General features: G+C 38.2%; 1 protein-coding gene across 1 annotated transcript; it reads right to left on the reverse strand.

The window, feature by feature from the left end:
* Positions 1-15: 15 nt before the first annotated feature.
* On the reverse strand, positions 16-11,732 carry LOC131799159 (ATP-dependent DNA helicase Q4). The gene is made up of 17 exons (XM_059116845.2): positions 11,609-11,732; positions 11,441-11,529; positions 11,194-11,227; positions 10,111-10,178; positions 9,473-9,664; positions 9,108-9,247; positions 8,285-9,001; positions 7,932-8,006; positions 7,358-7,645; positions 6,434-6,651; positions 6,105-6,197; positions 5,747-5,883; positions 5,164-5,433; positions 3,798-3,980; positions 3,046-3,257; positions 2,522-2,810; positions 16-2,227 (listed from the first exon to the last, which is right to left on the reverse strand). The coding sequence occupies exons 1-17, from the start codon at positions 11,619-11,621 to the stop codon at positions 746-748; spliced, it is 4,500 nt and encodes a 1,499-aa protein (XP_058972828.2). The 5' UTR covers positions 11,622-11,732; the 3' UTR covers positions 16-745.
* Positions 11,733-12,616: the final 884 nt, after the last annotated feature.

Here is a 12,616-nt window from a genome sequence, read left to right on the forward strand (position 1 = left end):
ATTATGCAGACGGGAGTAATCAACAAATTAAATTCGCCTTTAATCATTCAGAATTGCTCTGTTAACTTTTGTCAAGAGTCAGTTTTTGGCCACTGTTGCTTCCTCATACAATCATTGGTATCATTTAGAATTGGAAATTAGCTTTAAACATAACGGCCACTTCGATAAATCTATTCTCAACATATTTTCACCATGAAAAACTTTGGAAAATATATTTCTTCACACATACCATCTTATAATGATTAGGTTATGATACACCTATCTTGTTACATTTATAAGAGTGTGTTCGGAATGGGTAAGCAAACATCGTTTGGCTCATTACACTCAGTACTTTTTACAATAACTGGATATGAGCTGGCACATCTCATTCGCAAATCGATGCCTCCTTTAAATAGATAACCTGATGGCATTTTTAGGTGGGAACATGCTTTTAAGGTTACCTGGTACTCATATGACCATGGTTAGATGACACCCATTCCTTGGGAAAAGACACCACTCAAGGTTTCACTACATTCTTAACACTGAGGTGGAGCACTCTCCCTTAATTCTGCTACCCCCATAAACCTAACAATACACCTGAAGGTCAACTAGGGTAATGGCTTCGACTGCTAAACACAAATACACGTTTTCCAACACTTTCTCAAGATCAAAACATGAAAAATTGAACCATTGATCGAAAAATAAATATAGCATTTATTACATAGTATTTCATATTTCTCTGCCGTAATATTTCCTCAATTAAGACTCATCTGAACCTAATTAGTTCTTGAGTGGCAAATTTTCGCAGACTGTTAAACTCTACGTCCAAATGTTTCCTCCAAAAACGGCGATCACGACCCCAGACCTCGGCTGGATAACACGGGCTATCAATACCGTGAAATATTCGCGCAACAGCACGACCTGTAAAAGAGTGATCGTGGTGGACTCCTAGCAAGGCTCTAATATCACGTGCAATACCGTCCCAATTCACGTGATCTTCACGCGTGATACTGGAACGGATAACCCTTGAGGCTTTTCTGGCTTCTGCCAAAGTTGCAAGCTCCTCTTTTGTTTTGTCGTTGCAATCCTCAAAATAGCTTTTGACGATTCGTTTTAGCTGGTTATCAGCTTCATCGTCTACGGCGTCAGCGCATTGCCAAAACTCCGAGAACGAAACGCTTTTCAGTGAGTCATAGACGAACTGGAGCTGTTGCAGTTGAGTTCTCTCTTCGGCCAGTATGCGATCCTCGAGGAAATCGCAAATACTGTCACGCTCTGAGTCTGAGAGGTCCCCAGGCGCTCTAACATGTATGGACAAATCCGAGAACTCCACTAAGATCCCGGATTGCCCCATGTTTGAAAGAGAATGTTCACGGGACAATGATGTGTTCCACTGAAGTGCTCTCAATTCACGGCAAACTGGCGCCAGGTCCCAGCCCATCTTGTCAGCCAACTCTACCACCGGGAAAGTTAATGTTCCTGATTTTTTTAAATTAGCAGGCGTTGTACTGGTGTGCGACACAGCAGCAGCAATTGGTGGAATTTTCTGCGCTACTTCCCTCAACTGTGCATGACCTCCGTAAAACTTCACCGTGCAGGTTGATTTGACGGGCTGCAGTACTTCTAGCCAGCGGGAAGGGTGCAACTCCAGGTAGCAGAGTAAAGTGGCAATGCTCTCTTCACGGAGGTCGAGCTCCTGAACAATGACATCTGTTACCATAGCGACCGGGTGACCACCACATACACGATGAGCATTCACTTGATCAGCCGGCTGTAGATTATTGTCAGCGAATTCTGTGGATTTCGCGCTTGTATTGGATTCACTAGGAGGATTTGAGTCTAAAGTTCCTTTGACACTATTTTCAAGGCTGGGATGCTCGATATTGTTGTCTCCTAGAGGATCAATATCAGGCTCATCTAACTTCAGATTTAATTCACTTCCTTCTTCTCTTTCTATTTTTTGCCTCTCATCAGTATCCTCCCGCACTTCCAGCTCCCTCTGGTACTTTTGCTCTAAAGCTTGTAATTCAGCCTCCATGTTAGTATCTATGATGTTGTCATAATCTCCTTCTAGATCCAAATAGTCATTAGAATCACTCTTTACAGCAACCTGCTGCCGTTCTTTTTGTTGTCTCTGAAGTTCTCTACAATCACAACGTGGAAATGTCCTTTGGACCAGCTTCTTAAGAGAAGAGCGGTCCACTGTGTTGGCGTAAACGTGCCGACGAAGTTCGCACATGTCTTTACCCTGTTAATTAAAGATAGGTTAAGACACAAATAGGTACAACCAAGTTATAAAAGTCCATTGTAGCTCCTACATCTTGCAAGCCTGAGGCTTCAGGCGACAAAAGTAACATTTTCTTCGGCCAGGCTCGTGATTACAGAAATAAGGCCCTTTAAAAACTTTGAGTCCAAAGACAAACACCACCCTTATAATAAAAGACGAGCAAAGACACTGGAAATTGATGTTAACTGGTAAAACAACACTCTGAGACAGATGGTTAACCGTCTGTGCAAGTGTTCAATTCCACGCTCTACTCACCTCGGGATCCAAAAACACGTGACAGTGCGAGGGATTCCCGTCCCGTCCCGCACGGCCAATCTCCTGCACATAACTCTCAAAGCTGCGCGGTAAGTTATAATGGATTATAGCTCGAACATCTGATTTATCCAGACCCATGCCAAATGCTACAGTCGCCACCACAATACGCAGCTGACCTGTCATGAAGCGTTTCTGGACACGACGTCTTTGGGCGGCAGATAGTCCAGCATGGTAGCATTCTGCATCCCATTTGGGGACGGTCGCTTTGGCTGTCTTCTTCTTGCGTTTACTAGGGTAAAGAAAATGCATGCCTGTTTGTAAAAAAAGACATCCTTACAAAGTCTTGAAAAGTTAACTCCACAAGCTACATAATTTGGAATTGACCACGAACCTTTGAAAGTACCTTTGAAAACCAAAAGTACGGTCCAAAACCAATAACAACGATTGATGGAAAAACCGTGTCAGTACCTATCGTTTCTTGTGGACACACTCCTTAATTTTAACTGCAGAAGAAAAATCCTCACCCTTTGGATTTCGTTTTGGTCTTCCCAGGCTCCTCTGCATCTCCTTCGTCTACTGATTCTTCCAAGCCATTCCAGCCGGAAGCCAGCCTGGTGCTCTGTAAGCATGTGCGTAAGGTCGACGCCAGCTTCTCGGTCTGTTCTCGTCTAGTGCAGTAGATTATAATTGAATCACAGTGTAAAAAGCGGCGGCCTTGAAGCAACTGCAACAATGCCTGGAGGAATGCACATTAAAGGTCAAGAACGAACTCATGAGAAATCGAAGTAAAAGCACACAACTGACTTTCAGGGCGGGCAAAAAGGAATAATCAAGTCACGATTGATTCTAGTCATGCAATCTTAGTGGTTGAGATGACAGACTAAGCTAAGATCGCAGTCAAGAAAAAACCAATGTAATTCTGGATCACTTCTAAAACAAAACTGGAAGAAGCTTTATCACTCTTTGGCATTCTTGGCTCCCATGCACGTTTGTAAATCATGTATTTGAGCTGTTTGTTTTTAGAAAAAATTCTCGAACATGGGGGGAGGGCGGATACACTTAAACGTCCACATTTAGCCCTTGATTGACATGGCACACGCCTATTGAAGACTTCCTTTCAAGTCTTGGGTAAAAAAATGAAAACAATTACTCTCTCTAAAAAAAAAGTCGATCAGAAACTCGATTACAGAAAAGGTTCGAGTAGTATAAGAAAAGAAACTTCCGATATAGTTTGACGATAAAGATGTTCCTTCTACGCATGTCAAACATTTGTTACCTGGGTCTTATCAGTGTCGCATGACACAGACAAGAACAAGTTAGGTGGTACAGCTCCACCTCTGATCACAGCCTCAGGATCGTGTGCAATCCCAAGGTGCTCAGCGACCGAGGCAGCCGTTGCACGTGTGGCAGTAGCTGTCAATCCCAGAAAACAACGCACACCGAACTTCTCCCGAAGGACCTTTGAAGTAAGGAACAATAAAATTACTGCCGCAGTACAAACCCCTCACTTGGAAAGCTTTCCCGACCCTGAATAAAAAGCATTATTTTCATCTTCCTATTACGATTACTAAATGGGGTCATGTTTGGGATTGGAGACGAATTTTCCCTCTGAAATGTTGCCCAGACTTAATGAGCATTGTGCACACAGCAATAACATTTCTTTGACTGAAACTGACTATATTTAAAACAGAAATAAGTGCAAGCTAACAAAAGTAAATTTTGTACTGAGGTGTTACCTAGCCCAAAAAGAGTGACAGCAGAACCAATTTTTTTTAAGTTTTTGATTTGGGATGAAGGAAAGGCTGGATTGAAGGGTGTGGGAAAGGGCAGATGAGAAGAGTGTTTACAGCATGTCACGCATGCCAAAACCATGAAGGAAAATAACTGTTTACGATTTTATAGTACATGTACCCGCTAGAGCAAATTCATCTATTCAGACACATCCCATCTTTAACTTCCTCACATAAAAAGCCATTTAAGTTATATTTCAGAAACTAAATGGAGAACAAAAAAGTACTGAACAGTTTTCCAGGGTGAAAGTTACATTTGGCACAGTGAAAAACCACATCACAAGAATACCATGAACTTGATCTTACCTATTAAGTGCAAGATCATGAACATAGTACATTTGTAAAGTGGCAATATATTGCAATGAAGTTCCCACCAGGACTCTGCTATGGACCGCAAGTCGCTTAGTTTCCTTTTAAAGAATAAAGTACCTCCAGTGCTAACTTCAAACATCCACATGTTTGTTCAACTTAAACCTTTAACTCCCAAAATTTGATTGTTAATTCTCCTCTCTGGCTACTACATATTTCCTTGTAAATTAGTTACAAGAGTTTGGTGCTTGATCAAGATAACAGCCTCTAACTGATAAATTTGAGCATTTTCATTTCCTGTTTGCTGGATAATGTATGAATATTATGGGGAGAAGTTACTTGTTGATCACTTCTGAGAGTTAAAGGGTTCACATGCTCGAGGCTACATGTTCAAGGTTACTAGATTCTCAGGATGAACCAAACATAGCAATTGACAAAAAAGTTATAACTAATTAAATCAAAAAAATGACAAGAATTCCACCCAATAATAATAATAATTATCACAAGCAAGTTCAGATTGTGGCTGATCTTTTTAAAACAAACCTTGCAAACTCTAAGGTAAGAAGGCCGAAAGTTGTGTGACCACTCAGAAACACAGTGAGCTTCATCTATGCAAGCGAAAGCAATCTGTGGTAGCTGTGAAACAGAAGGAAGGCACCCATTTCCTGAACCCCCTCCTACCAGGGCCTCAGGGGAGAGAAGTAGGACAGACACCTTACCAGAGCACAGGTCTTCTACTACCTTTTGACGTTGGGCTTTAGTGAGGTTTGTGTGAAGGCAGGCACCTTTTAATCCATGAGGAAGACCAGTAATCTGATAATTAAAAAATGTTATTATTGTAGTATCCAATCAATGTCAGTATCTGGGCAACTGCACATAATTGACAACTGTTGGGTTTGGGGAGGGGTAGATGCCCAGTTGCTCAGATACTTACACTGATCTGTAGTATCATCAGTAAAAACCAAAATCATCATCCTTATCTTTATTGACAGTCACAGAGATTTACCTGTAATACTATCAAGTGTGGACAAATTTTTGATAAGTTAACATATCTTGATTAAAAAAAAAACCAATTAATGACTAGACTTTAATTAGAATTTAATAGGATGATGTGTGGAATCAATACCTGATCTTCCATAAGAGAGACAAGTGGTGAAATAACCAGTGTTAAACATGATGAGCGTTGGGCATACATAAAAGCAGGAAGTTGATAACAAAGAGATTTTCCAGCTCCAGTTGAGAGCACCACAAGAGACGACATCCCTGGAATAACAACAAAAGATATCATAACATATAATCAACATCAAGATTCAACCATGTAATAAATGTTAAATAAAATATTGTATACACATTAAAGTACTGTACATTAAAAACTAAGTAAAAATAGAATTAATAACAAAAATAAGTAATTTAAGAGAAAGGTTCATTGCAATCTATTGTGCATCACTACCATGGCAAGAAATTAGAAGGAGCTCTAAACTTACCACATAGGATTCTCATGACAGCTTCCTGTTGTCCTGATCGGAATGATGAAAATCCCAATTTCTCCAAAGAAGACAACACTTCATTTGTTGTATCTGAAATGAAAATCATAGTGTTGACACAATATCATTTGGTCAATAGTCAAACTGTTTGGCTTTCTAGAGCTGATCAAAGGCTAATACTAAGTGTAGGGTTAAGCGAATTTAGGATAGTTAGGAAATAAGTTACTTGAACTTAAACTGCAGCTTTGTGGCAGCAATTTTTGAGGCTACTGAATTCCTTACTATCTTTTCATAAAACAAATGGATCTAACTAGTCAAGTTCTACTTACCAACAGGTTTTCCATCCACTGGCTGATAGAATGGCTCCACTGCTGGGGGAGGGGTGGGTGGCATGACCACTGGCCTTGGAAGTTTATGAGGTAAGATGGCAAGATTTTCACCCTGTGGTACATCATCCCTATGAATTCCTGCAGCCATTAAGGCAGCTTCTTCTATAGAGGGCAGTGGCTCAAATTCATCCATATCAATGCCATCATTCTCTTGATCACTTAACAAAACAAAAAACAAGATGATCAAATTAACAGAATAGTTTGTAACCTATCTGTGGATTTTACCTTATAATTTCCTTAAAAATCTAGCTTTACAAAATAATTCCTTCTTGCAATTCAAAGACCCTCCTTATGGCTTGAGAAGCAAATACATTGGTTTTCAGGCAGCAAATGACATGCTTTTAATTATTTACTTACTGTAGCCTTGTAGATACTTTTGCAACATTGACTACTAAGTCTAATGTTTCTGTCATCCCCTACTACAAATATTTGTTATTTCTGGTTTCAAATAGGAGGCCCCTCCTTAAGCATACTTTGTTGAACTGTCATGGAACACTACTTGTCTATAGATGCTATTTACTCACAGGTTTTCACAGAATACTATTTACCAACAGATACCTACATAATTAAATACATGTAACCAACAAATGATACATGTAATTGTAAAGCAATTAAAGAGTGATGCATAAAATTTTGGCAACAATGCAAAAAATATTGTCTTATATGCCACCTTCTCCAAGATAATATGGTTAAGGGATTTAAAACTTCTCAAAATTGGCATTTTAAGAAGTAGTTGTAAACTTTGGGTAAGGTTTGAAAAAAGGGTGTCTCCCCTGCAATTCCTTTGAGTGATCTCCCATGGTTTGGATCAGTTTGTAATACTTGAGAACAGATTTGTAAGAAATTGTTGCTTGGCAAACTTACCTATTTTCCATTTTAGGCCCTGCTTGAGATTTCTTAGGGCCTCTGCAGTTCTTAGCCCAATGACCCTCTTGTCCACACTTGAAACAAGTTCCAGATCTTCCACCCCTTCCACTTTGTCCCCTGCTTGACCAACTTTTCTGTGGAACAAATTCACCCCGCGATTTCATGATCTGCTTCCATGCTCTTCTCTTGTGTGCAGATCCACTGATACCACCTCCACGTCGTCTATAAGAACGGTGCTTCATGTTGAGCTTCTGAAAATTGTCACTGACAAGGCCTGATGACACCCTAATAAATTATTCAAAAATTGTTATGAGACAATCTTACTTTCTTCAAACTAATTTAATATCACATGCTGACTTAAATGTTGCACTTTCTTGGAAGACAACATCACTTCTCAACAAAGCTTCGTTGTTTGACATATTAAAAAAAACAATCCAACACAGGGGAAATGGCAGGCTTTGCTATAAAGCATTTAAATTCCCAAAATCCATTCCTCTATCTCAACTAATGTTGCACCCCTCTTGGGAAAGAAAGAAAACTTAAAATTATCTTAAAGAAGAGCACAACCTACTTTACTTTAGCAGTTCTGAGTGGCAGCTCTGGTTCAGCTGCTATGTTTGACAGATTCTTCTTCTCTTCGTCTTCCCTGCAATACCAATTCATTATTCCAATTGAGTTGCTATACTACTATAGAGAGACTTATAGTAGAGAGATTTACATTTTTCTGACCCATTGTAATATTTTCTTGAATACAAGTGTGCTTTAGGAAATCACTGACTTGTTGACAGAATTTTTCAGATGTGTAAAATCTAAATTTGCTGCAAAGCTACAGACTTTATCTTCAATAGAAGGAATATAATAAAAAAGAAAATACAACCTTCATTATAGATGTTGCACATGTCAAAACATTGTTTACAAAATTACCATTTGCTTTCTTCATGGACTTGTTCTTCATGATCATTTTCACATCTCAACTTCTTTTGAGGTTTCTCCAATTCAAAGGTTCTTTCATCAGCCTTTCTTTTATGGTTTGAAATTTCTTGAGAAGCTTCCCCAGTTCTTTCTAGTGGATCAGTTTTCATTCCCATCTGATCTGACTCAAAAGGATCAGCAACAGATACAGACCCAGTCAGACATTTTTCCTGTGATGTCTGAGGCAAATCCCTGATCTTCAAATGTTGTTTTGCATTTGGGTGTGTTTTATTTTCCCTTTCTTTGTATTTTGATGCAACAGTCTTATCATCCACCTTGTTACTACTCTCCTGAACACTCCACTTCTTGTCTGCCTTAAATCCTGTTCCAGGAGACATCTTCCTTCCTATGCTATCTTTTGCAACACCCGCATTCTTTTGAGTTTCCAGATCAATCTCAGAAAGAGAACCAACATTTATTTCATTTTGTCTGGCAAAAGTACAGTTTTCTTTATCCAAGACCTTTTCTATAGCAATGTTTGCTTGCTCATTGGAGGGAATGTTTTCTGACTCAAACAAATTCTCTTGTAATTCATCCAAGTTCAACACTTGATGGTCTTCATTTGGGGGCAACTCAGGTTTACATTTTTGAAGCCATGCTGAGGAAATTGCTCCCCTTTTCTTGAATCTCACATTTCTTGATTGATGATTAGGAAGCAGGAAGCTTGAACTGCACATAATAATAAATTTAAGTTCATCAACAAAACATGTGTAAATCCTGAATGTCAGTCAATTACCCAGATCAAAACTTGAAATGAGATAAACAAATTATTTACCCAGTTCTTTTCTGTGTTAAAGACTTCAAAGTATGCTCTGAGGTATCGACCACTCTAACATCTTGCAAGTTACTTTCCAAATTTATCAATGTGGTTGCCTCTTTCTCTGTACTTTCATATTGTTTGACATCTAAAACATCCTGAAAAGTGCAAAATAATAGACCAATAAATATCTACATTAACAAAAACATCCAAATAGCCAAATGCATGGAACATTTCACCTTTAAAGTTGTAATGAGGGCTGACAAGTTTCATTTGTGCAGAAATCATATTGATAGCATAAGAAACTCATTAAAATGTTGTTTAATGATTTAGTAGTACTACACATTGATTTCATGGTCAAGATGTAAAGCGATCCAACAAACCTTATCTACATTATCCTCTGTTGCTTTTTCTTTTGTTGGTGATTTATCAGCTCTTTTTTTAGGCCTCTGTCCATGACATAATCTGACGGGTGTAATGTCAGCCCATTCCTTTGCATGGAATGGAATTGTAGAAAGCTTTAAATCTGCCTTTTTCTTGTTTAAATTCTTGCCAAAAACTTCCTCACTGTCATCCTGGAATCATTCAGTCAGAGACAACAGATGAGAAATGAATGACATCCTTAAAAACACAGAGAGCGAACTCCTTAGATAACATTGGGAAAAGACTTAGCAATTGTGTGTTTGCAACAAAATCAATGTAACTTGATAATATTTGTGCATGTATTCATTTTCACCCAAAAAGCATCTTGTTTTTGCCATAGTAAGCCTTGTAGGTCTTCTTTCTTATTGCAAAGTTCTTACACTATAAGCAAACATAACTTGAGCCAAGCTTAATCATTACATGTATTTCTTCACTGAGCCACTCCTAAAGCAGAAAAAGCTAAATTTACTTTGCCAACTAAAATTAATTTTAAATTTTAAATCAAAACTATAAAACTACTTTACATCAGGTTAACAAATCATCTAAAAAATAATATGTAACAACAAATTCTCTGAAAACAGTCCCAATAGTTAAACACCTGTTGGCATTCTACAGTCTCTCTCTTCAACAATGATTCTTTCAGTGTTCTGTATCTTTTGTAAGACTCTGCGAGAAATAAAGGTAGAGACCATATTAGGCATCCTCTCATCACAAAGCAAGTTTATTTGGCTGCTGTTTGATGAGGATCAGGATGATTCCAAGATTTGTCAGACTCAAACTTTGTGATACATAAAGACTGGGACAGATAACACAGTCTTGACATCATATTTCTCCCCTTCATACATAAACTGCATGTAATAGAATTATTATCACCTATTCTATTTTTGAAAGGTGCGACATTACTTTTACATTGACAACATTTATGAACTTTGTAATTCACGGGACAAAATTACTAAATGCTGATTATCAGAGAGAGAGAGAGAGAAAAGACTTTTTGCTAATTTTGGTAAATAACAAGTGCAAAATTACTTGAAATTGAAATAATCAAAAAAGGCTCAACTTTCGTCATTGATGACAAATATATTTTTAGCAGAACCAGTTTCATTGCTTTTGCATAGTTGTACAAAAGTAAATTTTCATTCAGCTGATTTACATGTTCTACAGTTCATTGACAATAACTGATCACTGAAATGACTTCCTACAAAATTGTGCAACAATATGACTTTTTACCTTTTTATTTAATTAAAATCAACAATCAAAGTTTTCATGTTAAATTAAGAATGAATATCACTGGGTTTTCAGAAGTTGCAGAAATCCCTCTTGTCTAGCATTCCTACAATTCCTGCAAACAAAAGTGATATTCATCCTTAATTTTACACAGCCCCATCCAAATACATGAACCTAAATAAATAGAAGGTTTTAAAAATAATGAGCTGGTAAAACAAAACATTCAAACAAAAAAGAGTAGACAGTTTTATAATACTCTTAGAGGAACTAGATTAAGAAGATATAGGTAAGAAACTCCTGTTTTGTTACTTTTCAGAAATAACTGACTTATTTGATGAGCTTCAAAAGCTACCTCATTGTTGTCTATGGTAAAATGAAACCAACTGTACACTATACTCCCAATTAACTGTGAGTTTATTTACATCTACAAAAGCTTAAATCATACAAAATGTACCTCGTATTTCTTCTGAACCAGTGCTGATATCATCCTGTATAAAAGAACAAAATTGGTACTCTTAATCAAAAGGAACAAGGCAAGGAAAATGCCATAATCGAGTGAAAGTTCGTGTTGAAATAGACTGCAAAACAAACAATTGCTTTGAAATTGCCGACGCTCTCATACATAAATACCTCGCGTTCGTAAGGAAATCAGCCAATTATTTGCACAACAGTAACAAGTGTAGAAATCAAATTCATCATACCTTGCTGGGCTTACGGCCATGGGTTCGTTCAAACATATTTTCCCAGCATTTTAGCTCTTGTTTGAGCGACGACAGTTCTATCATGGCTTCTAGATATACATGTAAGAGAAAATCCACACCGTGTTACATGGAAGCCATGTCCAAACTTTAAATTATCATTTTACTCACTTGAACCAATCATGCCGTTGGAGTTCTACTGTCTGTAGATCTCCAAAGTCTTGGTTAAAAACGAAGGATCTATCCGAAAACACAATGGTTCGTTACTTTCACTATCTTCCCGCCACGCTACGCGTGTAGGTACTGGGACTAGTGTCAGACCTTCCCATTCTGAGGGAGCACCAAGAGATTGGAAACCATAGCCTGTCTACTCTCGACAACTGTCTTGGCAAATAGGAATACCAAATTCCTTTGCAAACAATGAAGTGATGAATTTGAGGCTCTTTCTCTTTTTTTCAAATAGGAAACAAATTTATACAGATGACAGTTCAGAAAAGTTGGCTTATTCACAAAAAGAGTGACTACTCAAGGCGATCTGCGTCACTGTTCTGGGAAAATAACCAACTCAAACCTTCTGTAATCGTGTACTGAGTCAGTCAACTTAAACGGCTGCAGAAATGTTTGGCCAGATCCAGTATTCGCTTTCAATAGGCTGTATACTTATCGAGCCATCGCATGTGAAGGTCTTAGAGGAAACGATACCATAACGTTTATCAGTTTGTTACGAAAATTAAAAATGAATCAATTTCAGATTTTTGGACGATGTAGCACTTAAATTGATTTTCAGCCGGAGTCAGGCTCAGCACGGTACATAACCTTTTTTTAGAAAGTCCGCCCACTTTTTGGCGGCTGAGTTAAGCGCTCCCTTAAAAAAAGACAAAATAAATAACGCCATATCGAAGGTTTCAAGCCATAATGAAAGCTTAGCAGATCTATCCATCATCAGTACCAGCCTATAATGTACGAGTAGATCATTGGAGGGATTTGCTCTTATCGTCACTTGAAACAGGTATGGAAGTTGAGCAATGGAGCAACATCGACCATGTAACATTACATTTAAAGGCTTCGTGATATTCTACCAAACCATTATTTGTAAGGATCACGCTAAAGATAAGTAATGAGGTGTAAGACAGAATCCTGAGTGCACTAACTCCCATGGTAGGAGTAGGGGTACCCTTC

The sequence above is a fragment of the Pocillopora verrucosa genome, chromosome 3 (genome assembly GCF_036669915.1).
Source record: "Pocillopora verrucosa isolate sample1 chromosome 3, ASM3666991v2, whole genome shotgun sequence".
Lineage (NCBI taxonomy): Eukaryota > Metazoa > Cnidaria > Anthozoa > Scleractinia > Pocilloporidae > Pocillopora > Pocillopora verrucosa.

Excerpts from the sequence above, each read along its gene's own strand:
- LOC131799159 (XM_059116845.2), bottom strand. Across the intron at positions 5,434-5,746 it reads TCTCTCTTATGGAAGATCAG|ATTACTGGTCTTCCTCATGG; the intron begins GTATTGATTCCA and ends TTTAATTATCAG. Across the intron at positions 2,811-3,045 it reads ACCAAAACGAAATCCAAAGG|TAAACGCAAGAAGAAGACAG; the intron begins GTGAGGATTTTT and ends TCTTTACCCTAG.